General features: G+C 45.3%; 1 protein-coding gene across 4 annotated transcripts; it reads left to right on the forward strand.

Annotated features, from left to right (window-relative positions):
- Positions 1-41: 41 nt before the first annotated feature.
- Positions 42-23,963, forward strand: LOC115348522 (GEM interacting protein). Of its 4 annotated transcripts, XM_030031355.2 has the most exons (22): positions 42-294; positions 1,678-1,815; positions 11,334-11,427; positions 11,511-11,586; positions 12,449-12,512; positions 13,396-13,521; positions 13,802-13,866; positions 14,342-14,452; positions 14,702-14,782; positions 15,443-15,631; positions 15,750-15,887; positions 16,340-16,530; positions 17,100-17,221; positions 17,470-17,556; positions 17,682-17,780; positions 17,866-18,005; positions 18,312-18,500; positions 18,582-18,719; positions 18,827-19,023; positions 19,584-19,878; positions 21,447-21,567; positions 22,092-23,963. In XM_030031355.2, the coding sequence occupies exons 1-22, from the start codon at positions 42-44 to the stop codon at positions 22,586-22,588; spliced, it is 3,411 nt and encodes a 1,136-aa protein (XP_029887215.1). In that variant the 3' UTR covers positions 22,589-23,963. The 4 variants fall into 4 exon arrangements, with proteins under 4 accessions (XP_029887215.1, XP_029887218.1, XP_029887216.1 ...); XM_030031356.2 differs by lacking the exons at positions 42-294; positions 1,678-1,815 and adding an exon at positions 2,929-5,109; XM_030031358.2 differs by lacking the exons at positions 19,584-19,878; positions 21,447-21,567.
- The last annotated feature ends 1,638 nt before the right edge of the window (positions 23,964-25,601 follow it).

Raw genomic sequence — 25,601 nt, forward strand, 5'->3', positions numbered from 1 at the left:
CTGGACTTGGGAAAGCTCTGCAGCGGGTGCTCCACCTCGCCATGAACCGGCCGGGAGCCCGGGACAGTGCCGGTCGTGCTCAGATCGCAGCCGGATCCCCAGGCAGACGCTTTCCACCCGGCCACGAGCCCGATGCTGGATGCCTGGCTGCTGCCTGGGCTTCAATCCAGAGCCCTGTCCCTGGTGATTGTGCCGGCTGTGTGGACTTCACAGCTGGTGAGGTGCTCCGCATCACCAAACACCTGAGGAACATCGACAGGAAATTTCAGAACTTCCGTGAGCTCTTTGGAAAAGGTAAATATTTTTCAGTCCACTTGTTTGCTTACAAAACAAGCAGATTATGTTCAGCAAAAGCGATGCTGTCTCATTCCTGTTGCATTATTTATTTAAAGCAATGAATTTAGATGGCTCTCAGACAATTTATGGTGGCTTCTCTCTGCGCGGATATTTAATTATGCAAACGTCTTTCCCTATAATGAATTGCATCAACAGATAAAGTTTCAGAGCACTTAACCATCTAAGTGCACAGGTTTCCTCAAATGTGATGCAAAAACACTTCAAGTGCTATTGACAGCACCTGCAATTACTCACAAGTGAGTTAAACTGGCTGGCACAAAGGGTGCCTGCGATGTCCCCTTTGGGAAAACCGGGATTCATCATCGGGAAGGAGTCCAAATGTCATGAGTCGAAGAAAGGCTCAAGCTGGTGATGCTCTGGGTGGTGGTGGGAGCCCAAGCGTGTGTCACAGCCCAGAAATGTGCTCCAGCAGAAGTGCCATGCCTTCTGGTCCGGCATACTGGCACCTTCCCCCTCTCCTCCTTTTTCCCAGGACAGCCTCTCTACTTGCAGGACACTCTCCAGGCTGGAGCCCAAGTAAATAGACCTAAACTGAGATTTAAGAAAACAATCATCACAGGCTCGGTGCTGCTCTAGAAACCTTGTACAGCATGGCAGCATTAACAAAATCCCTTCAACTGCTTGCTGGGACAAGAAACCTCCTGGAGGAATGCCACCTTCTCCACTAAGGCATCCGGAGTTCCCTGTGATCTTGGTCTCTCCACCCACGGCCGCAAGCTGTAGCTCTAGGTCACGGTGACTGCCTTACCCCAGGCATGCCAAACAAGTTGGTTTGGCCATGCTTCTCGAGCAAATTCCTAACTATGGTGGTGCTCTTAGTTTTGCAAAAGGTTTGCTTTTAACAGCCCCCAAACAATGCCGGCTGCACATGGAAATTAGACCTGCCTGAGCTGGCTCCCTCTCCTTTGCCGAGTATCTTTACAAGTGCCCAGCTTGGGACTGCGTTTTTGTCTCAGAGGTTGGCCTTCAGGTTGTAAAGACACAAAGATATGCAACACTCCTGCAGCAGTAAGCAGGGACGTCCATTGCTTGGGCTCATGGAGTAGAACCTGGACAAAAGGCAGCGTGGAGCCTCATCGAGGGTCCTGGCCCTGGTGACTAAGGACGGGGCAATTTCTACATCCATCCCTTCACTGCATGTGGGTTTTCTGCTTGCTTGGGTGTTCAGCATTTGTTATTTTCTGTTTTGTGGAGAACTCGAGTATTTAGGAACAGCAAGGTACCTGTACCACTGTGCTGAAGTGGGTTCATCCTGGGAGAGGTGAAGATGAGAGTTTATGCATGCAAAAAACCCGTAATTTTTCCCCTTCTTAATTTTAGGAGAAGTTATTTCAGCTTCTGTTGAAGCCAAGCTGGCAGAGTTACTGCAAGCCATCTCCACCTTCCTGAACGCATATCCTGCTTTGACTGGGGATGCCATCCAACCTGCCGTAGCAACCCTTATCGCCAATATCGATGGTAAATGCATAACCTTAGAGAACCTAACGAGCGCTGTAGTTATTGCCCTCTGCTCAGTGGTGATGGAAAGCTTTCAACCAGGCTCAGCACAGACACACACGGGTGTCTGCGTGCACAGAAAGCACATCAGTACTGAAGCTGAGCAGAAGTCAGTGATCATCAAGGCTTATTCGTATCCAGATCCCATCATTAGGGAAGATGGTGCTTTTAAAATGCACAAATGCAAGATAAAGGCTTAGACATGAGAGCCTTTTATTTAGGTTGGCAATCATGCTGGCAAACTGCACCTATCTGTCTGTTTTCCCCTAATAAAGACACATTGCGTTCGGATGGTGAAACCAAAGGACGGAAATGCGAGGCTCCGGGGAGCTGTTCTTGGCTTGGTTATGTCTGTTGGAGCGAGGAGGCGTGTGTCAGGACTTCTCCCAGCACTGAATTCCTGTATAATCCTGTGCAAAATGTTTTCATGTGTTTGCTTGTCAGTGTGTGGCAGTGGGGGGGAGAATTAGATTGACCCACAGAACAGTTGTGATAGCCCTTGGAGGTTAAGGTAGTGTCCTATGCCATGCCACCTTGGTTGGATGGTTTGAATATTTGCACATTATTTTCTTGGGAGCTCAGATATACTTAAATCTCGAGGAAAATCCTCACCTGAAAACTCGTCTCAGCCTCCTCAGAAGAGAATCATGGTGGTTCCTGGCCTTTGTTTGGGGGTCAGATGAGCTTCAAGAGGAAGCACTGAATGTCCCATCCCAATATTCTGTGTATGAGCAGAGCCAGCACCAGCATGAGGCTCCTGGCAGGGACCTGGAAGGAAGGAAAGTGCACTAACCACACTGCCGCTTTCACTCCCCGGGTCCTTTCCTCCCGTGCCTTCAAAAGACTTGCCGATGTGAAAATATGTTTGCCTTATAAAATAGCAGTGGTGACGTAAAGGGAAGTTTAATGAGACTTCATAGGGGGCTGCTCCTGTGTATTGTCTGCAGTAGCTTGCCATTGTGCTTGTTCTAAAATAGTAATTAAAAAAAATTCACCTGTTCGAAACGCAGGAGGAGTTTGCAGGCTGTGCTGAAGGAGCTCAGTGTCAGCAGAGCAGCCGAAGCAGCTTTCTGCCCCATGACCAGTGCCGATCTGACTGCACCGGCAAGTGGAGAGACTGCTGCTACAGCTTCCCTCCGGTTAGAGAACCACGTTATTATGCTGTATACAGCTCTGTGTTACCTTGGAAGATGAGCCATTTCTCAAGAATTCCCGTACTTCCCTTTTGTGAGCCTCTGATCTGCAAAAGAAAGTTTAGGGTCTTACCACCTCCACTTTTACCCCCCCTGCAAAAAACCCCAACCAAAAAAGGACATACTCATTCAGCCAGAATGTCTAGGAAACAGTCTCATGAGACTGGCAATTGGGATCCTGAGTTACATTTCTGGTAAATAAGGAGCCACCCCCCTTGCTTTGTGTTGGCTTTCATTAGCTTTTTTTAACATGATTAATTGGAGGGGTGTTGCTGTACTATGTTGCAATCCTTTTGGCTATAAATTCCTTTACACTAGAAAAACACTTTTTATAGCACTTATCTGTAAGTAAAGCACTTTGCAAATAGGGCATGCTAATTATACTAAACATACTTGTAATTACACTGACTGAACACACAAAACTGAGGCACAGGCTAGGGAAGATTTGATAGGAGAAACTCATCACTCTGCCCTTCCGCTGATCCCAGCAGCACTTTGCCATGGTTATGCATCCCAGGTCTCCTGCTTTCTTCTAAAAGTCAACCATTACCTCCAGAGTCTGAGCAGAAACTGTCACACGCGCCACTTTCACTTAAGCCTGAAACATTCAACACTGAAGGCGTAACTCCGAGATTCTAGGATTTTTTTTTTTTTAATTAAACAAGTGTTAATGATAGGAGGATCAGCTGAATCTTAACTCTGACTCATTTCTGGCTGTAGTTAGTGGGACAGAAGAGCCTGTAGATTTGCCTGCCACAAAGTCTGTGGTGCAAGCGCAGGGGGAGATTTCACACTAGAAATTTAGCAGCATTATTTGAGTCTCCAGCAGATGCCGAGGAAAGGGAAACTGTTTCTTGCGAGTCCAGGGCCACAAGCATACTTTTTGGTTGCATAAGAAAACATAGGTTTTTTAAATATTCATTATTTAGCAGAGAAAAAATCAATGGCTTCACTGCTGAGCACAAGTTTGTTTGTTGACTGTGACATTTTTGCTGTCAGTTTCTCTAGTATTTGCAAAAGAAAAAAGTTCACTTCAGTTTCTGCTCACTTTGATCTATAATCTTTGAATAAATGTTTTCTATTTCCCATAGCAGAGTTTCATCACTAAATCACCACCAGTATTCCAAAACTGAAGGCAAAATTCACCAATTTTAAAGATGGCAACGCTAGCTACATGCTTGCAGCCAGTAAATCAATTGCTTGTGAGCTGAAGCATATCGTACAGCGCGAGGGGCAGTCGGATTTAAAGCCTTACATCCCAGTCCATGGTCTAGAGAATGCTCCGAGGCTGAAAAACGTCTTGATGCAAGCGACGGCTTTTTCCCTAACTCATCAAACACTTACAGAATCAGGGCTTGTTTTTATTTAAGAAGCAAACCATTAAAAGTTCAGATTTCGGTTTTGCTGAGCAGAAGTCAAGAAAGACTGTGATCTCCGAGAAGGCTCCATTACACCCACGCGCCGGCGAAGAGAGCAGAGAAACGGTGGCTCGGGCAAGGACCACTGCTGGCCCATCCCTGCCCAAGATGCTCATCCTTTTCCTTCCTCTGTCCCCTCTTTTAACCTAACAGCCCTTTCCCCTCACCACCAGCGGTTTCTCAGTAGTTCAGTGTATTTGGAAGCATGGGTGTTTCTTAGGAAGCAGAGAGTGCTGTCCAGGTAGAAAAACTGGGGCTGCTGTGATAGCTGCAAGCACTGAAGCCAGGAGGACTCAGAAACGGTCCCTTCTTTGCTATTTACCAAGACGCATCTGAGTTATGCAAATTTCATGATCAAACAAATGTACGCTGCACACTGTTTCCTTACACGGAAGCGTGTCTGCAGGAAGCAGATTTGGCTACAGCAGCCGCACTCACCGACGGGCGCTTCTGCCAGTTAATTTGGGCAGGTCGTCTTCACATGCAGCTATCATGGGCCTTTGGATAATTTCTTCACATCTGATCTGACCAAGAACTTGTGTTTTACTTAATTCAGCTGTGATTCAAAGCTGGGTAATTTGGGATTCTGCTGCTTTCAGACCAAAACACTGAAGATTCAGCCATGGGAGACCCAGAACCAAGTGGTATGTGATGGCATTTGAAACAACCTTTTATATTTTTTGTAATGTAAGCTTTTGGGGCATGGTATGACATATGACACAGATCAGCCTGTAAGCCACCTAGGAAATATGACTGCTAAAAACAGCTGTAAGTTCCTCTAAATGGGGTTTCCATGAAGATCCCGACTGTTCACTTCTCTAAGTCTTTCTCTGAGAGATGAAGTTGTTTGATGCATTTGTACTGGACACTGACTTATGTAAGAGGAAAGGATGCAAACCCGCTTTTCAGGAGGCAGAATGTGCAGCGTTTTCTCTTAAGAGATTGGAAGTACATAATGCTGGTACTTGCACATCATCAGCTCAAGTCCCTCTGACAAAAATTTTCTATAAGTCCTTTTTCTCAAAGGTGACAACCCTATTTATGAACATAATCAGTTTAAATTGGAGTAACACTTACCAGTCGAGCATCTAAGAGGTCTCTGTACTACCTGGGAGCACAAATCCCTCCTGCCAGAGCCCCACATTCAACAGGGGCCAGTCCCTGGTGCTTCAAAGAGAGGTGTGGGGGGGGAAAGCTCACTGGCTCTGTAATCAAGGAAACACAGCACGCAACATTAGTCCTTTCCCTCCTGCCACATTCAAATGCGTTGTTATCCCTGTAGCTAGAAAACTCTTTATTTCAGCTTATCTTTCAGCAGCTGGATCTTGTCATGTCTTTGTCATGAAAATTGAAAAACCATTAGCAGAATTTCTATAGCTCATGATCATACACAGAGATAGTTAAAGGATGTCTCAATGTCTCTCATAAACTAAGTTGAGCTTGTTTAGAAACTGTATTGAGAGACTAGTTCTCTGCCCACTTTTGCCCTACAGAATGTTTTTGTGTCTTCAGCAACATCTGCACAACCCTTTGTCAGAGCTGACACTAACGTGTAACGTGCTCATGATCCAGCGTTGCATGCAGAGGCAAAAGCAAAGCCTATTTCTGCTCAATGTTCCCCTTTTGTACGTAACCAGAGCTTGCAGAGGTCCTCTTTCCGCAACATTGCATGTGAAGCTCGTGTTAGGCAACTACCCATTGTGTCCTCCGCTGCTTTTCAGGGCAGAGACTTCCAGACTAGCGATATAATAGCTGCACTTAATTTGTGGATGTTCAGCTATATGCTGCAGTGGAAGCATAACCATTTCTGAGGCCACTTAAAGACTCTGTAATAAATAGCTGCCTTACTTCTTGGCCTACCATCTTGGTCTCATCAAGCACTTTACCAGGAGAGATGATGATACAAGTCTGATCATTTAATAAACCCACCAAAGAGCAGGAATCTGTTTCTGAGATCCCTCTAGAAACAACCCTATACATTGATTAAAGATGTATTTTGAGGTTTGTCAGTGAAACAGTTTTTAATGTGCGACCAAGAATACCATCCAGAATGTGACATGACTGTAAAAGTCAAATGCCCTTGATATATCCAAGTGTGCCGTATCCACAGAGTGCCTTTTATCAACAAAATCTCATCTGTTAAGGAGAAGGAGGCTTATTTGACAGCTCTTTTGCAATACAAAGACGACTGGTATAAATGATTTTGTTCAGTCTTATTTTTTAAGCCAATAAGCGTCCTAGATTCATCCTTCTGTTGCTAATTGGGAGGGTTCTTTTACTGTTTTCCAGTACTGGAAGCATCTGCTGTGCTTCATTGTCAGTCTAAATTCTTCTTACCATTGCTAACGTTTCCTTATTCTTTCCTTATCGAAGAAATGAACAGCCAGAAGTTTCATGTAGTTGTACTTTTCTTACTTAAAAAGCAAGGTTTATTAGCTAAGAACTGCAGGGGGCTGCCATCTATCAAGGCAAGTCTCTTTTACTAATATTTTCCTCTAAAGCTGGCAATCACCTCATTTTTATTTTGCAAACTAAATGCACCTGTGCTCAGTTTCTGCTGTCAGACATCTCAAAGATTTGCTGCGTGCTCACCTTCTTTTTCAATGAATTGATGTATTAAGTGGAAATTCCCCTTCCTCCCCCTGACATGTTTAATTAATCCCCTCGTTAATATATACTACTATTTTAGACATCTGACCTTGCTAGTATTTCCTGTCAGTTGTGGGTGATCGCACTGTTTGGTAGCGGTTCCGACCTCCTCAAAAATTAGCTGATTTGTAAATTCAGTTTTTGCCAGGACCTTTGTTCCACTGAAGCAGGAAGAGAAGATGAGAAATCAGAGTGACAGATGGGAAGCGGTCTTGGTTTTGCAAAACCATTGTCAAGGAACTTGGATTATTTTGTTCCAAAACTGTTATTCCTTGCATAGACAGAGATGCTGATCTGGGCAACTGGAGCAGCATCCTTTGCTGCCAGCCATAACTGGAGTCTCACTGAGGGATGTCTTGGTTAAAGAGGGAGGATTTCCTGCAGGAGTGGCGGACAACAATTTGAGAGTTTTCAGACTCATTTGGTTCAAACCATGTCGTGGCTTAGCAAGCAGGGGATTTTACACAGATGCTGCTAAGAAGTGTGTGTCATTTTATGCAGAAACGGGAGATTTGCCCCAGTGGAAAAATTCAGATGTTGTGTTGCAAAGTGCAAGACTGAGCGCAGAGAAGAGGAAGGCGCTACCAGGAACAGGCTTGTGATACCAAGGTTGGCAACGGTGCCACGCTTTGAATTAGGGTTTTAGAAATTTATCTCATTTCACGGTAACTGCAGCTGAAAGGGAAGTGATGCTTCTGCTGAATGGCAGAACAAGAGCTTGTCCTGCTAAAAATATCCTCAACACTCTGCACACCCACCACTGTGGGAGCTTGCTCTCCCTGTAACGGCAGCAAAAGGAGAGAAGAGCGGTGAGCTTTCCAGAAGGTAGATGATGCAGATGAGATGACAGTCTTGTCCATCCAAGGATGGGGCAGAACTTCGCACAACAGCTGGCCGGCTCCAGTGCAAGAGTTGGCCGTGCAGGGATGCTCCCCTTTAGGATGCAGGTCTAGTGCCGATGCTGGAAGAGGTTTCTGCTGGAATTGTCTAAGATAAGAAGAAAAAGGATACACTGTCCTTCAAGAAGCATAGATGGTTTTTAATCTCCAGAAGACTGAGTTTCTAGATCAGCCTTCCAGTTGTCATTAGGTTGTCCAGTAAGATAACTGGCTTTAAATTGAAGCATCCATTTGTAAATAAGGCTGCAGAGCTGTAGTGAACGGACAAAGGACTGAGCCGGAGTCTCCTCCAGGCCTGTGGTCCTATATCCCAGCACCGCAGCAGATGCTCTGCTACCTAATCCTCACTGGTCAAAGGAAAGGGCTTTCAGCAGGATTTGAAAGATGTATTAGTTTATGGATATTTCTGGGAGCCTCTGCAAGCCTGCCAGGCACAGGGGCTCCATTCTCCTTCTAGTACAGGAAAATGTATACAGATGTTTACATATTTAGCAGGTGGGCAATCAGGAGTGCACGGTTCATCAGGAAGGGACATCTTGAAGGTGTCCAACAGATGGCTGACTGATGACAGCTGTGACAGTGAAGAGCAATACATTTGAGGCAATTCATTTCCTTGATGAGATACATATGAGGCACATGAATCATTTGGCCCAGACCTCCACATGCCAAAAAGCCACTCAAAAGGCTTCAAATAGATGGGACAAATTGGTGCTGCCCTTGAATGACGCAGGGGCTGCATACAAGGAGACACATGTTTAAACTTGTGAGAATGCAGCTAATAACATCAGCTACAGCAAGACTAGGGAAACTTTTTATGACCAATTTTTCCACCTTCCTACTTTTATAGTATTACATATAATATTATCTTAGTGAGATGAAGCAAAAGACTTGTGAGAACCTGAGGTTCTTGCTTATCTTACAGCGCCTCACAATAGCTGCTTTCAAAAGCAGAATGTTTCATTTTACCCATCACCAGTGCTGCTCAAGTTGAGTCACTTCTTCCTGTTGTACAATCCTCTGCTAGTGGTAAACAAGAGAAATTAAAGCTGTCCATCTGCTCCTGCAAAGTAACAAGAGTCGTTAGGATTCACATTAAATTAGTATGCCTTGGATTTTTTACGTCTTGGATTATGAACAACTTGTGTCTCTTACAGAAAAACCAGAATGAGATGTTTGGTAAACTGCCTGTCTGAGGTCACCCACCAAGTGCGAAATGTTGATTTATCACGATTAAGCAGGATAGGCACTGGGTACAGTTTGCAGTCCTCTATTAGCATCATTGGTGCTTTTAAATCCCTTCCCCAGGTCCTCCAAGCATGGCAGGCCAGTCTGAGCGGTTCCTTGCAGTTCCTTCAGACCTCAGTGACTTATGTTTTACAAAAACAAGCGTGTCTTCACACATTTTCAGTGTCTTGTTTCACTTTGGAGTAAAATGTTCGTTCAGAAAACTTTTAAAGAACAAGGCCAGCATAAATATTAATTATCTGCTCAGCAAAGGCAAGTAAGCTAGGAGCGTTCCCAGCTCATTTCTTGATGCAGAAGGGAATGCAGCATCTGGCCCATGCTGCTCAGCACTGACTGTGAGTGTGAGAAGCTTCAGTGTCCCACCCAGCCTTCTTCACAGTTATTTCTGTTTTTAAGCTGATGATAGGGTTAGACTGGTTGATGTTCATGGCTTGGACACTGTAACTATATGATTGTCAGACAGCACTTTCATCTGACACCAAACAAGGAGATTTGTGGAAAAAAATGCCCAATGCTTCCTGGCCTTTCTCTTAATTGTACGTTCAAATACTTTCTCCACGTTTTTTGGAATCTTTATATAGTTAAAAAAAACTCATATGCATACACACATGCTCAAAGTCTCCCTTATTATCAGTACAGGCAAGCCAATCTCTCACTCTTCTGCACCATTTTAGCTGGAAGATGACCAGGATTGTACCGCTCCCCCAGCAAGTGCCCAGGAGCTGGGTCTTCCCCCACGTGCTGGGAGTTTCCCAGAGTCATTGGCCTCTCTCAAAGACAACGTGGCTCTGCAAATCTGGGGTCAGCAATGGTGCGATGCTGTTTGTAGGCTTAATGGCAGGCCAGCTCCTAATCAAGACCTGACTTGAAAAATCTGTATTTTTCAGGACTGAGACAAGGCCCAGGAGTAGCTATAACTAAATGAGACAAAAACTCACTTTTCTACCAACCATCATTTGAGCAACACTTACAAGTACTTGCTCACTGTCAAAAAGTCAACTATCAGTGAAGCAACTCTAGATTTAGGTCAACCACATCCTGTTTCCTGGAATGTCAAAAGGACAAAGAACAGTGAAGTTTTCTATTGTTTTTTTTTACCAATTGTGCCCCATTTCATATTTTAAAACATTTTTCCTTTTTTTTTTTTCAGCAACTTTCAGCCTGAGTCAATTTTAGTTTCAGCCCGAGTCAATTTTGGTTTCAGCCCTCAGTGACAAACACATGACAGAGTGGAAAGTGAGATTAACGGCATCAATAACCCCATGTAAAATGCATGTGCGCGTCTCCGCCCTGTGGGCAAAATACGCTTAGACCTTACAGAGGTGCATGGCAGGAGCGCATTGCCCCTCAAGTGGGGACCAGCCCGTTTTATACTTTGCATGCCCAATAATTTGTACCTGCTGGGGGCTGAATCAGCTGCAGGATTTCATAACGTAGATTATCACCATAAATAAGCACGTACAATATTGAGAAATGGTCCCCGCACATAAAACATTGCGACACACACACGATGCGCAAGGAACGGGCAACTTCTGCAACACAGCCCAGCCCACGCGCCGCTGGACCGCAGCAATGCCTGCTGTTTTCTATGCACATGGTTCTGCTGACACAGGTTGTACGGCGTGCGCGTGGGTTTGATCGAGGTGCAGGGCACGCCGCTGCATCCTGCGAGCCCCTCCACCAGTACCAAACTAAGGACAGTGGCGTGACTTCAGCTCAGAGTGGCTACGATAAAGGTTTCTGCCCAGTTTTCACAGCTGATCTCGGGTCTGATTGCAAGCCCTAAAACCAGCTTAGATGTCTCCCCTGGACATCTGCAGACTCATTTTCTGGGGGTTCTGCCCAAGGAACCTCGATGAGTTTACTGTTCCTAAGGTTTTTTTTCAAATCCCATCTCGCCCTCGAGCTCACCTTGCTGTGCTTTGCCAGGCCATCGCAGTTTGTCGCTTCCCTGTGAATCTGCGCAGGACAGCGGGGCTCAGCCACGCTCCCCTGCACCTCTAGAAACCATCCTGCTGCCCTCGGGGAGCTTTGGGTCAGGCATTTCAGTGAAATGATTTCTTCTCCAACTCCAGGTCTGGACAATCAAGAGAGGACACCTGAAAATAGGAAGCGGTACAGTGAGATATTCCGGAGCCTGGATGCCATAGAAATCTCAATTGGAAATGCGTATGTAGAGAAACAGGGCTGAACCAGTTTTCTGGGTCTTTGGAACCTTAATTTATTTCATTGCATTCTTTTTCACTATACAGGACAGTTGATATGTTCGTTGGTGATGCTGACAGCACTGATGACACAGACCTGACCACAGAAAAAGAGGTTGTTCCGGTAGGCAAAGAATGAAATCCATTTTATTAAAGAAATTACCGATGTCCATTGCCAAAGTGCATGATCCTATGTTATTAAAATCTACGTTATTAAAGTTGTTTTTTGGGTGATCATCTGAAAAAAAATAGTTACAGCTCTTACTTTAATAGACAGAAAAGAACTGTACAACACTTGGTTATAACAATGATGGAGGTGGCAACAGAGCAGATAATATTTAGTGGAAACACTCAGGCATTTACTGTCTGGATTTATATTTTTCTGAAAAACAAGATGTGGAAATTGCTGGTTTAAGTTCTGTGTGCTAAGAAAAAGATCAGACAAGACAGCAAACCCACAATACATTTGAGAGTCATGCATCAAAAATCTCTAAAATTTTGGCCTTAAGGAGACCTTCAAAATAGAACTTAATGTTTTTTCGCTTACTTTCGGCAGTATGGGACTTTTGGAGATTATCAGCCTCATTTCACACTTTTTGTATAAACAAAGGGTCTAGGAACTTAATTTTTCTCTGACAGCAACTGTTCTCATGTAATCATATTATCCCATGAGCTGAACTTAAAGATAAAAATCAAATATTTTGTGATTTGTAGTAAAACAAGAGCTGCCAGGATTCAGTCTTGCAGCCCTTTCCCAGCTTTGATCTCTCTGCCCTAATCATGTGTTTCCTCCATGTTTCTGCCTGTGGTAGGCTTTTATACCACGCTACCTTCCCTCTGTCAAATCTCAGGCTACTATTTTAACTGCACTGAGTTGCTTAGCTAAGCAAAATCGGCACTCCAGCTGGCCTTTTTGAAAAATCCTCCAATTTTTGAATACTCATTTTTCTTTCAGCATTTTCCTCTTCTTTTCTTTCCCCCCACAGCTGAGTGAAAGTTTCTGCAAGAGCAAAACCAGTTCAGAGAGACAAGTGCAGGCAGACATAACAGGTAACATTGCTAATTAAAAATCAAAGAGGTGACATGAGAACACTTAGTCAGTCACCTGGCAACAGTCCTGTCAGCCTTCTAATGACATGGATGAATAATGCCGGTGTCTCCGCCGGCATCAGTCTCAAGCTGAGATAGGGCTGATGCCCAGCAAGGATGCGGATGCCTGTTTGAGCTCAGCAGTCCCACTGCTTCCTCCAGCACGCGGATCTTCCCCTGTTCATCCATTAACATCTCGTTAGGGAGCTTCTCTTGAGGTCTTGGTTTTTAAATACTGAGACATCAATTCCCAAATGTCTGCTGGTTTTAAGCACAGTAAAGATCAACACAGTGAAACTTGGGATACTCTGAAACACTTTGTGACCGGCTGGGAGGGTTCTTACCAGCTCTGTACTTGTCACTGGCATTATAAAATGCAACATAAAATTTTTTTTTCTTCATATAAAGTCCATATGAAAAAAAAAAAAATTCTAAGCTGCTTTCTCACAGATTTCAGCTTGAAATGTGTTTCAGTTTGCTCACCACAGTGTGTTGAAGCCGTATTAGGTTCCACTAAGGAATAAGAATACTTCCTGCAACTCCCCAGTAACCCATTAGGTCCTTCACTTTTGTATTGCAAAACAAACTGAATAAAAATATTTCATTAAAAGCAGAGGGCAGAGGAACATACATGTCTAAATTACCTGGAACTTGCATGGTTCCATGGGCAGGACTGCATGGGGTCGCCATGAAGTAGATCATGATGACATTGTTCAGTGAAAGACCTTTTTTATGGCTGTTATCTGAGTATTTCACAGCACCAACTCTTGAGACTCCAATTTTGCCACTCTTGGGGGAGCCCATCAGCCAGAGCCGTTCTGAACCTGGATTTATTCTGTTGCAGTTCAGGAGGCAGACGAAATGCTGATAAAATGTGAAGGTGGCATTGATGCAGCCCTCGAATATGCCAAAATGTGGTGTAAATATGTCAAAGAGCTTCTCAGCTGGATTGAAAAACGTCTGAGTTACGGTGAGTCTGTGCACAGAACCAGCTGGGAGTCCGTACACTTTTCGATAGCTTTTTTTTTTTTTAAATCATAGCTGAGAACACACAGTTGCAAGCAAAAGTATATGGGTTAGAAACTGGCCAAACGCCAACCCTTTTGGTTGCTTTTGCTTGATGACAAAGACATGGGGTCAGAATTTCTTCTTCCCTGAATGGTCCTAATTGACTGGAATGACCTCTGGCTTTGACAAACCCACCTCTGTGACCGTGAGTCTGGTGTCTAATCCACTCTGCCCTTCTACAGAGACAGAGTTTGCCAAAGGGATGGTGAAGATAGCAGAATCAGGACGAAACGCCATCTTCCAACAGGTATGGGTCCTAGCGATGTTCCTACTTCACTGCACGGGGTTCCCTTCGGAGGAAGATGGGAGTCCTACGCAGAGCAAATGTGAGGCTGTCTGCACATGTGAACCGCTTGTAGAGTCCAGCTTAAATCCTACAGCAATCCTAAATCCTGCCTCCAAAGCCGTTCCTAAACGACTCAGTAGAGGAATAGTTCCTTTTTTTTTTTCCAAGGGCTTATAACACAGAGTAATTGTTTGGACAATTAGATATTCAGCAAGGCAAGGCATGGAGTCAGCACAATACTGCCCAGCATAAAAACCTTTCTGCTTCCAGCATCCTACTATCTGTGTTGTCTGAAATAACTCCCCTTCATTTAACCAGTGTAGACACTCTCACTTTTCCGTAATAGATCTCAGTTCATGACTACCAAAAGCTCTTTAATTTAGGAAAGCTGCAGTGATTATCCATCATTTTATATCTGCTTTTTTGGTTTCTGCAGTACCACATGCCTCTTCGGGCGCTCTATATGATGGTCCTGGAACATGACATAAAGGTTGGAAATTCAGCTACTGAGACTGCAGGATTGCTCCAACAGAAGGAATTCTACCAGGTACTGCATTTCTCTATGGATTAGACAAATTTGCTGAAAGATTAGATAGGAGGATCATAGAGACCTAACGAAGTATTATATCCTGGTCCAGGGGGTGGAGGGGATAAGAGAAAGAAATGCACACCAAGCTTAAGGGAAAAAGAAGCATCTTGCAAGGCCTGCTTTCTAATGTCACGTGCCCTCATCTGTCGGATCCTTTTTCCTGCCTCATGTGGAACTGTTGCCATCCTAACTATTATTCCTCGGCAGCCTCTGTCAGCTAAGAAGAATGAAATTGAGAAATGGAGGAAAGAATTCAAAGATCAGTGGACAAAGGAACAAAAGAGAATGGTAAGAGGCCCGATAGATGGGCCTGACCTTCGTGCCAGTCACGGCTCAAAACACTGAAAACAAATGTTTATGGACAAGCAGTAACTAAATAATGTAATATGCATCCTGCTATTGAATAAAAGTACTCTTTTAAAGAGTACAAGGGGGGGAGTGCTGGCAGCATTCCTGTGCCATCCTGCCTGTGCTGCCTGCTGGATCCCATCATGTCCTGCCGACTGCAGAGGCTGGCAGAGCGAGGAGGCAGCTTGGGTTTGCACGCGCTGGCACTAGGCTGTCTTCAGCCGAGAGGGATCCCCTGCAAAGGCAGGCTCTGTGCCTGTGACCCCCCTACCAAAACCCAGCTGCACAAACTCTGCTACCACTTCATCATCAGCCTTTTTCTCCAGGGATTCCTGCTGGGGAGGAAGATGCTCCTGGGCACCTTGCAGAACATGACCCAGGATGGCCAGGTCTCTACGCAGCTGTAGAGGAAACCCAGGGGCTCCCTTAGAGCTCCTGAACTTTGGGAGGAGAGGGAGGGAGAATACTGACCTCCATTTGAACGATAATACCCATTTGAACCCAGAGACAGGCACTTCCCTTATAAGCAGAGTACTGCTGTGACTTGTTCTTCCCACTGCCTCGCCAGGCTTCCTAAACCTGTTCCTTTTCCTATTCAAGAATGAGTCCTTGTCATCCCTGCGCAAGTCCCGCCTGCAATACATCCAGCGCTGCGAGGAGCTGGAGAAAGCAAAGCACTTGAGTGCCAAGGCAGAGGACGAATACCAGAGCGCAGCTATCACCAACCCCGGCAGCGCCAACAAGCAGCTGGAGAAGCGACGCCGTTCTTGCGAGGAGGCACAAGCCAAGGTGACGAGTTCAGACCAGGCTGCTGGTATTCCCAGTCATCCCACGCACCATGTTATGGCATCTTCTCACCTGTCCTGGTGACTTTGTCCTCCTTTGCTCCATTTCTGGTCATGCACAGGTTCAGGAAGCAGAAGCTTTGTACAAGATGTGCATCAGCGATGCCAACTTTCGGCGACAAGAACTGGAGAAAGTGCGAGCACGGATCGTCTCGCATATTCGGAAGCTCATTTACCAAGGGGATGAGGTGCTGACGTGGGTATGTGTAGCCTCAATTTCTCCTCCAATCCTCATTTCAGGGAAACTGCTGTTTGGGATAAGACCTCTATGCTCTTCACCATTTCACTGTTGAGCCACCCTATAACTGACCATTCTCAAACAGCTGAAATTAGGGGAGTGCTCTGGACATTGCTTCACTACCAACCTGCTACCAAAAAATCTCAGATATATAATCACATTTTCAATTGCTACTGCTTTGAGGACACGGATGTCCGTAGAAAAGGTCTAGGGGGAAAAAATCCTAGAACAAGAAACAGTGGCAAATAATTTTTATCTGACCTGTTAAGTAGAACTACCAATAAGCAGAAGTGCAGGTAGCCAAGTTTTGGTAATGAAAAACTGAAGACTGGTGAATGACTGTGAGATCCAAGGGAGGAAAAAGCACCTGGGCTTTGACTAGCAATGTTTTTTTTGTTTTCTTTCCCTTGTAAGGTCACTTTAAGGATGTTCAAGCAGCGGCAGACTCAGTCAGAACAGATTCCAGTGGGATACGAGTACCTGTCCGAGGTCTGCAAGCCATACAAAGCAGGCGAGAAATACCTGGAATTCATTCAGGCTCTGCAGAAGAAAGACATTCATATGGAAGTGTTTGAATTCGAGCCATTCGCTTCCGGAGGGCAGAGGTAAAACAAAAAGTGGAAAACCCACATCCTAGCTGAAAGGTCAGAAATGTATCATGCACAATAAAAAAAAAAAAAGTTTAAATCACATTTATAAAGTCACTAGCAACGCTGCAGCGTTATGATTGCTAATTACAGAAAAGCCCACAGCCTCCAATGTTAGGATCTTTTCTCTCTGCGTAGCTCCGCTAATAAAGAACAGATATCTAAAGATGCACCTGGTTCCTTCTGCTGAGCACAGGACCAACATCAGTGAAATGCAGGCAGCAGTTTTGTACCACATCCCTTCAGTTATTTCTACCATTTGCCAAAGATTTGGATTGCTCTTTTCTCACATGGGTGCTGTTTGATATCTAAATTTTTCCTGCAGATAGAAAAGGTGAAGTTATATTGAACAAATTTGTTTTCCTAGTTTGGTGCAAGTGTTTATTATGGCCTCCTTGAAAACTCAGCTTACACCTGTAAGCTGCCTGAAACAGATGCTTTGTCTCAGGTACCCATAAGGCACCTCGGTGATGCAATATTGTCTGTTATTCTTCACTGCTGGAAAATTGATAGCAACCCCTTCTCAGGTCCCCTCCCAGCGGCAAAAAGAAGATGGCATTGCATTACACAGGACCCTCTTCTGCAGCAAAGGACACAAGCATGCCAGAAGATACATCCAGAAAACAGTTCTCCACAAACGGTGAACACAGTAGGTTGAATTTAATAAAGATGACCCAATTTTCTCTCAAGTCACTGTAGTTTAATTTAGATTAGTAGCCAAAGAGGTGGGAGAGGTTCTCAAATTCTTAGGGCAGTGCTTAAGGCTTTGCTCAGGCTGGGAGAAAACATTGACAAGTATTTATGGATTTTCTTGGGAGTTTGGTGTGGACTTCAACCCCGTGTTGAAGTATCCTGAGAGTGCTTGGGATGGTCTGTCATCGTATCCACCTTCCGCAGGTGCAAACAAATCCCTCTGCAGCGACACAGAAAGCCTTGGTGGGAGTTGTGAATCCCGGTCCCTGGACTCTCCCAATTCTAGCCCAGGTGAGAGCTGCAGAAATTCTTGCCTAATATTGCCCCAAAACCTAAAACAGGAATAAAGTCTGCACTGACCCACTTTGTGTATCATGAGGATGAGAACAGCTGTTTATATTTTCTCTCTTCTCAAGGAAACTCTAATAGGAAATTGTTGAAAGCTCCATCCACCAGCACCATGTCCTCCTCAGATGATTTTGAAGAGAGAGATTCCTTGCAAACTTTTGAAAATGGTGAGCCACACACATATTTGACACACTAGGTGGAAACCGTGCTTACGTATCAGTTCCTTTTCACGCTTTAATGCTGTTTCCACAGAAAATGGTACATCCCAGCAGCAGTTTAAGAACATCCTCCTCTCCAGTGCAGCGCAGACCCACCGGCTCCGGAAGCTGCGGGGACCATCCAAATGCAGGGAGTGTGACACTTTCATGGTCAGCGGCTTCGAGTGTGAGGAGGTGAGGGCTAGAAGATGTCATTACAGATGCCTCGCGTGGGAGCCTGGGGTGACCATCATGTCGCTGAAGGTCTGCGGGAATGAGGGGTCCCTCTGCAAAGTTCTGTGCTTTTTCTTCCTCTGCATTACACAAGGCGTGTTTTTCTGTCCTTGAGTAAGCCACCAGCTGCCACTTGCCTGAAGCAGCCCTCTTAGGGTTGGTGGGACTTTGGTGGTTGGGGGAACAGGAGAAATCCTTCAAGTTCAGCCACCGCTGCAGTGTTGGACCACACCTAGACCATAACGTGGGTCGGTTCTGCCGTTTCAGTGCTGCCTAGCCTGCCACAAGAAGTGTCTCGAGAACCTGCTCATCACCTGCGGCCACAAGAAGTTGCCCAACCGAGTACCTCTTTTTGGCATTGACTTCACGCAGGTTCCTCGAGATTTCCCAGAGGAAGTTCCCTTCATAGTGGTGAAATGCACCTCAGAAATTGAAGCCCGTGCCCTTGGGGTGCAGGTGAGTAGCCAGTTATTCTTGCTTTGGTCTTCTCTTCTCTGTATCCAAAACTCCTGACCTCTCCCCCTCTGAACTATGCAGGGGATCTATCGGATAAGTGGATCCAAAGCCCGGGTGGAAAAGTTGTGCCAGGCGTTCGAGAACGGACGGAGCCTGGTGGAGCTCTCCGAGCACTCCCCCCACGATATCACTGGGGTCCTGAAGCATTTCCTGAAGGAAGTGGGTACCAAATCTCTGCCGGGAGGGCAGGGCTCAGCCGACCGCATTCCTCAGTGCCACACCAGCAGGGTGAAGTAACATGCTGTTTTCCTCCCCTCTCGCTGCAGCTCTCGGCACCGGTGCTGCTGTCCCACCTCTACAATGATCTTATTGCACTTGCCAAAGATTTGCAAAAACCTGGGGAGGAAAAGCTGGACTGTGCAGGCTTCCCTTCCGATCCCATCCAGAGCATGAAGGACTTGCTGAGCAAATTGCCTGGAAGCAACTACAACACTCTGCGACACCTCATTGCACACTTGTACAGGTGAGGAGCGTGCTGGTTGTCACGCTGGTTAGTGTCAGGTCCGACCACAGGAGATCCCTGTTGAGACCTCGCTGCCAGAGGAGCGGCTAGCACAGCACCAAATGTGTACGAGAAGAGCGTCTGGGCTTCCTTGACCTGGGAGAGCCAAGCAGGCAGTTGAGGAGGGTAAAAACTTCATTCATGGAAAGGACCATCTTGCAGCAATTAGGAGAAAGTCTTAATGACCAAGAAGGACCAGAAGGTCCTTACTGATAATGCTTCATAAAGCACAGAGCAAGAGGTCAAGGAGTAACTTGAATCAAGCTCTCTTTCACCCAGCTCTGAACACAGGTCACAAGAAACAGCCACTCTCAGTAGGGCTGCACAATCCAGACAGATCCAGGCAACTTCTGAGATTTTTCTCTGGAGTTTCCCTGCACAGACCAGAGCTCTGCTCCCCATAAAAGATGGGAGTTCTCTCTCTACTAGGAAATGGGGGTTTTGGTGCATTCCATCTGTGTACTCAGTGCATTTGGGTTGAGAGCTGGGAAGCCCCTAACAGTCCTGTTTCCCTTCCCCAGGGTGGCAGAGAAATACGAAGAGAACAAGATGTCCCCAAACAACCTGGGCATAGTATTTGGGCCAACTCTGATCCGGCCAGGCTCAGGGAGCGATGTCTCAATGTCATGCCTTGTTGACTCTGGGTATCAAGCCCAGATTGTGGAGTTTCTCATTCAGAACTACGAAAGGGTGTTTGGGATGGATGACCTGCCTTCATCCTTATCCCTTGGATGTGAAAATCCTTCGCAAGAAGCATCGACAGAAAAGGATGAAGGACCTCAGAGCCCAAACACAGTCCAGACTATAAACCTAGAGGTAGAGCTCCCAGACACCGAGCTGGGCTTACTGACCCTGCTGTAGAGACAGGAAGGTGGACTAGCGATTAAAGAGAACTTGTTCCGTGGATAACAAAACCATTTGCTATCAGAGGGTTATTCCGAGAGGAAGGAGCAGAGAGCCTGTTGCACATGGAGTGGGAGAAACAGAAAAAAATTATAAGCTACAGATCACTCAGCAGCTTCTCAGACCAATCTGGATAGTGGTTTTGCTCCATGTTTTAGATTCCAGTCATGCTGGAAAAATTGTGGGGTTCTCCATACTAAATAGCCTGGGATACTGCTGTTTCTCTCTGTAAACAGCTCTACAACTTTGGAAGCAGCTACATGCACTTAAGACCCAGCAGATCCCCTGCTACAGCCCTACAGGGCTCTGCTGCATCCCTGAGCAGTGGCCACGGACCCTGTTTTGCCTGCCCTGCTACTGAGTGTTCTGCGTTCTTCCCAAGCTTCGTGGCTCTTTCCTCACAATATTTCACAGCACTTTAAAAACACAAATGGGCATAGCATCCCTGAGACGGGACATGGTGGGTTTTCTCCTTTTCACAGTTGTCTGATGAGCAAGAAAGAGGAAATGATTTTCCTAAAGTTAAGCCAAAGGAAGCGAGATCCAGGTTCAGGGACTCTCTGCCTCCTGCTTTTGAGTCACAGATGCTTATGTGCAAGACTGTGTGCCTGCAGTGACCCTATCCACGTCTGGCATGCAGTAACACTGCTTTCTCTACAGGTCCAGCTCACTGAGGAAGCAGAAATTAGAATAACTATGATTACAGTTGAAATAAAATCACCAGGGTAGACATAATTCACTTCTTATGTGCCGAAGTCCTACAGGATTAATAAACTTTCACAGAAAGCACTTTGAGATATACACAACTATCGCCTTTGACTATTTTCAAAGCCATTTTTACCTGCTTCTGCAGTGTGACTGAATTCCACAGACAGTGTCACAAACCTTTAAAAAGGGGAGTTGCTTCTAAGGCCGCTCTCATTTTGCCATTAATAAAACCGACCTCTGGAAGCCCTGCCCAGGTGACCTGATCCTTGTGCAAACTCAGACTGGATCCATACCAACTACGACTCCCAGGCACTCCCAAGTCCCTCACTCACCCTCCCATTTGCATTTGATGATGATTACTGTGCTCCAGTTAACAGCTTGGTTTCTGACATTTCCCCTTTTTGTTCTGAAACGGGCTACTTCAGTGTCCCATGGGACATGGGAATCGGTCTCAGCACACTGCTGCTCCACAGAAAGCAGCGTCTGCTTTCTGGCGTGAGTTTTGTGGCAGTTGTGTTCTGCCAGCATGGATGCTGGAGTTGGCAGGTCTTGAACCATAATTTTCCCTCATGGCCCTGCCCTGTGACCTTCTGCAACCTCCCTCCCTATTCACCCAAGTGTTACAGATAATCTAAGAGAAATCAAGGCATTTTCAGCTTAAGCAGTTGCCTCCATTCACTTGGCTCTAACAGCAATTGGGGTAAAGTGTACATTAACAGTATCTTCATGTCAAGTAAGAGTCCTGTATAAACACTCATGGCTTTTTCCAACAGAATTTCTCCTCCAAGCATGGTTTAAATGTGGACTGTGTGTCTGATAACTCGTCTTCCAGGGAAGCCATCAATGAGCTGACTCTGGAGGGAGCCCACAGTCCATTAAGCACGGATGCCCTAGGTAAATAAAGTGGTGATCGTGATGCTGTTATAGGTTGTCTCGTAGCATGTTTGCTGGTTTTCACACCTCCTCCCTATCTGCCTCTACATTACACAGCAGACAAAGCATAACTGGGCCCTCTTCCACATCGCTGCTCAGTCTCTGTGCAGATAACCTACAGCAGAGCAACTGCCACGTAGCTCACATGAAAGCACAAGCACATTTTCTGCTGTTCTCACGAAGGGCTTTTCCCTGCTGCTGCCTCAGCTCTCGAGCCCACAGTCACCATCGGCAGCTCTCCTGGCTTTAATGCATCAAGGACAGCTTTAAGAATAAGCGCCTGATTCATATCTTATATGTCTTTCAAATGCATATCTTGTGATTGCTCTTGATTAACAAAGCTGTTAGAGGGAGCCATTTTAGCCTGTTAATGCAGGAGGGATGTCAGTATCCTTTCTAACAGGAAAAGAAGTCATAAGCCAAAATTGTTTGTCGTAGTAACCTTGTCTCACTGATCTAAGATAACTGTCTAATTTTTTGTTCAGAGATGAATACAAGTATTGGCTCGGAGCTGGAGGACCTGGAGGACTCTGTGCAGGAAAAGACAGACAGCGATTTGGACATGGTCCTAGGGACCCAGCCCAGATGCCATTTCAGCCGACAACCTGTAAAATATATTCGAACACAGACAAAAATGAAGCCAGTCATTCCCAAGTCTTCCAATTTGCCCTTGAGGACTACCACATTAGCCAACATGGCAATGGAGCCTGGTGCAGAAGGGAACCCTACCACCGACAGCAGCTCCCCGACAAAGGACGTCCTGGAGGAGAGCACCAGGAGCAGGAACAGCTTGACTGACACAAGCACACTCAAGCAGCGCTTAGGAGGGAGACAGCAGCTCAAACATTTTGAGATCACGCAGGAAACAGCCAGGATTGTCTCAAAGTTTAAAGTCAATGACACTTCTGCATCCCCTGAACCTTTTCTGGAGAGCACAGGATCTACTGAGAAAGCAGAGGACCTCAACCTGACATACCTATAGGAAAAACCCCTAAGGGTAACAGATAATAGCAATGGAAAGGGAGAGAGGACTGAAATCCCACACCTGCTGAACGAAGGAATAGCGATAGTGAGAATAACATCCTATTTGTATTTACCATGCAAGCTGGAGAAAAAGCACGTGCTGTGAACTTCCTGGCAGGCTTTCAGCTAACCCAGGATTTGCTTTTTATTCATTAACAAACCCATAAAAGTGATAAGAAGCAAGCCCAATGACTCACTCTCTGGAACATGCCCTGTTTAGCATGAAGGACAATGCGAGAAGTAGAGGGAACACAGATTGCCTGGCTAGAAAGATGTCGCCAGGAAGGAGGCAACTGAAACATAGGACATTGGACATAAAACATTCCCAAATGGTTATTTTCTGGCAGCTGCAACAAGCACTGATTTCTGTCATTTTTATTTCACAGCATTTTTGAGCGTAACTCACTTTTTGAGTGTAATAGAACAGGGTACACAGGCAAAGCTCATGTACTCTAGATCCTTCTGCTTCTGTTGCTGGAGCTTCAACTTGCTAATCAGCACAAAGCCATTCCGTAAAGGGAAAAAACACTGCTGTACTCTGAGCTGGAACCCATTTCTCCAAAACATTAATTCTATTTCCCTCAAAGCACATTGAGCTTCTGCAATACTTCCATGTGAAGCTGCTGCTGTTGTGAAGGCGGCAAAACCCTGAACCCCCAGCAGAGAAGAAGATTTCTTGGATCTAAGACCAGGTTGCTCTGACTTGCTGGGTCTCCATCTCACCTGCCCGTGGGTTGCCCCAATGCTCCTTTCTGCCTCTCTGCAGCAGATTTTCTGTCCACCAGATTTTAACACGAGGACAGGGAGAACTCTGTCCTATAGTGCCATCTCGTGACGCATGCACGGGGAAGACAGGCTTCCTATACTGTTCACTCCCGGGGATAATAGCTTTACGTTATAGGATGAGCAGCGTTACAGATTTCCTTGGTGTTTGGTTGTGTATACAGCACGAAAGTCAGATAACAACGTAAAAACTTCTGCACTAGGGCAAATTTCAGTGATTACCGTCAGCTGCAAAGACACTAGGAGATGTATAAAGGCATCAGAGCTAAATGCTAAAGGAAAATATTACACTTTCCCCAAATAGCTCAAGACGTTAAGCAAACTACTTCACAAATTTCTTTCATCTCATCAACAGACTACGTTCTGGTCCTGTTTCTTAACAAGGCTGTAAAAGAAATGCTAAGGATCTATTCTTAGTATTTGTACGGTTCAGGCTAAAGAGAGTTTGCATCTCTGGAGTAATGTATATTTGTTAATATAGTGCTTTGAATTCTTGAATACTAAATTATCTTTTACTGTAGAAGTTCTGTAATAAATTACTGTGTGTTTTATTATAAGCTTATCTCGTATTTGTTAAACATGAATAGGGAAGCCTTAAGTAAACACTCACTAGACTATTATTAACAGTGCCAAGTGCACACAGGTTTCTATAAAACAAAGGTAACGCTTGCCCACAAGAATTTATAATTTGAGGAACCAGCAGAGCTAGAATAATATCCCTGGTAAAAACCCTAGTTTCCTTTTCCTCCTGCACACTTAAATAGGAGATTCATTCTATGCAGCAGAAGTATTAGGGGCTTGTACAGTACAACTCCTGCCATCCACCTCTGCCCTCCACTTTTCCTTCCAGCGGTCCAATACATACAAAAATGCTGTTAGAGAAAACACACTCGCTCTTACCTTGTAACTCCTCATTACTTGCTGCTTTCCGCAGAGCTGGTAATTTGTTGAGGGTAGGAGCTGCCAAAGCAACACTTCCAGCCAGAGTTGTACGGCTGCCAGGTCCCGCTCATGTGGGGAAAGCTTGGATGCAGGGTCTGAAACATCACTCCTCCTGCTCGGGATGGGGATTTTCTGTCATCCAGCCACAGCTAACATGGTTTGGTTTGGAAACAGACACACTGAATTTTAGAAGAAACTTGGCAGGGAGGGAAGCATCATTTCCTCAATTCTTCCCACCTTTTTGAGGCTGCATCTTCACTTCAAAGGAACAGACTCAGCTGTATTTGTGGATGGCAAGGGACAGGCAACAGTCCTGTGAAGCACTAACAAGGAACAACCTCATTTCCCCATTCAAATGGGGGGGGGGGCGGGCAGTGCTGGCAGAGAAGATCTTATAAACATCTGATTTTCACAGCAGCACCTTACATAAATGGCTGTCTAACTCTCCCACTCAGAGCTACACCACAGAGAACAGCACCATTATCTGGGTAATTGATATATAAAGCCATAGCAACCCTCTCAATAAACCTTTTATCAGCCAAACAACCAATAAAGAAGTTTCTTACTTCAAGCTTTTTCTTTTTTTTTTTTTTTTAATCGGCCAATGTGAATTCAGAGCACAAAGCAACCAGCTCATCTCAGCCAGTCAACATGCTTCTGAGCTTCAGTCATTCCTCATGTCATTAAGTAAATTAAAGCCCCAGGTCCTCACAAATGAGCATCTCAGCTGGGCTGCATACACTGGACTCTGAATTGAATTAGGGGAATTTAAGCACCTGATAATTTTAGGCAGGGACCAAGAGATTCCTTTCTCTTGGAGAAGCCAGTCAGAGTTTGTAATTTGCTAATCACCAAGTGTTTAACTGCAACCAGGCTAGTGACAAATTCTGCCCCAAATTTCCTGGCCTCAAAAAAAGGAGCTCTTTAGTTTACCTTTATCCTTCTAAAAAAAAAAAATCAAAGCAGACAGACCTGCAGGTATCAGGAGTCTCAAGGGGAAAACTTCCCAGGTTTTTCCAGCAGAGACTGCTGAGGGATTACCTTTACGGTGTTCAAAAAATGCAAGGTAGAGCAAGGCAAAAGGCATTACATTTCTTTTCAGCAGGCCGAGGCTTTGATCCAACTCTTGATCCCATCCTCCTCTTTTTCCTTTTTTTTTCTTTCCTCCCCATTTTAATTTTTGCCCCATGCTGTTGTTTATTATTATCTAATTGGAGAAGCTTAATGGAGGTTAAAACACACCTGTC

This window comes from Aquila chrysaetos, chromosome 11, assembly GCF_900496995.4.
Source record: "Aquila chrysaetos chrysaetos chromosome 11, bAquChr1.4, whole genome shotgun sequence".
Lineage (NCBI taxonomy): Eukaryota > Metazoa > Chordata > Aves > Accipitriformes > Accipitridae > Aquila > Aquila chrysaetos.

Excerpts from the sequence above, each read along its gene's own strand:
- LOC115348522 (XM_030031355.2), top strand. The coding sequence starts at position 42 with ATGAACCGGCCGGGAGCCCGGGACAGTGCCGGTCGTGCTCAGATCGCA. Across the intron at positions 12,513-13,395 it reads AGTGCAGGCAGACATAACAG|TTCAGGAGGCAGACGAAATG; the intron begins GTAACATTGCTA and ends ATTCTGTTGCAG. Across the intron at positions 14,453-14,701 it reads AACAGAAGGAATTCTACCAG|CCTCTGTCAGCTAAGAAGAA; the intron begins GTACTGCATTTC and ends ATTCCTCGGCAG.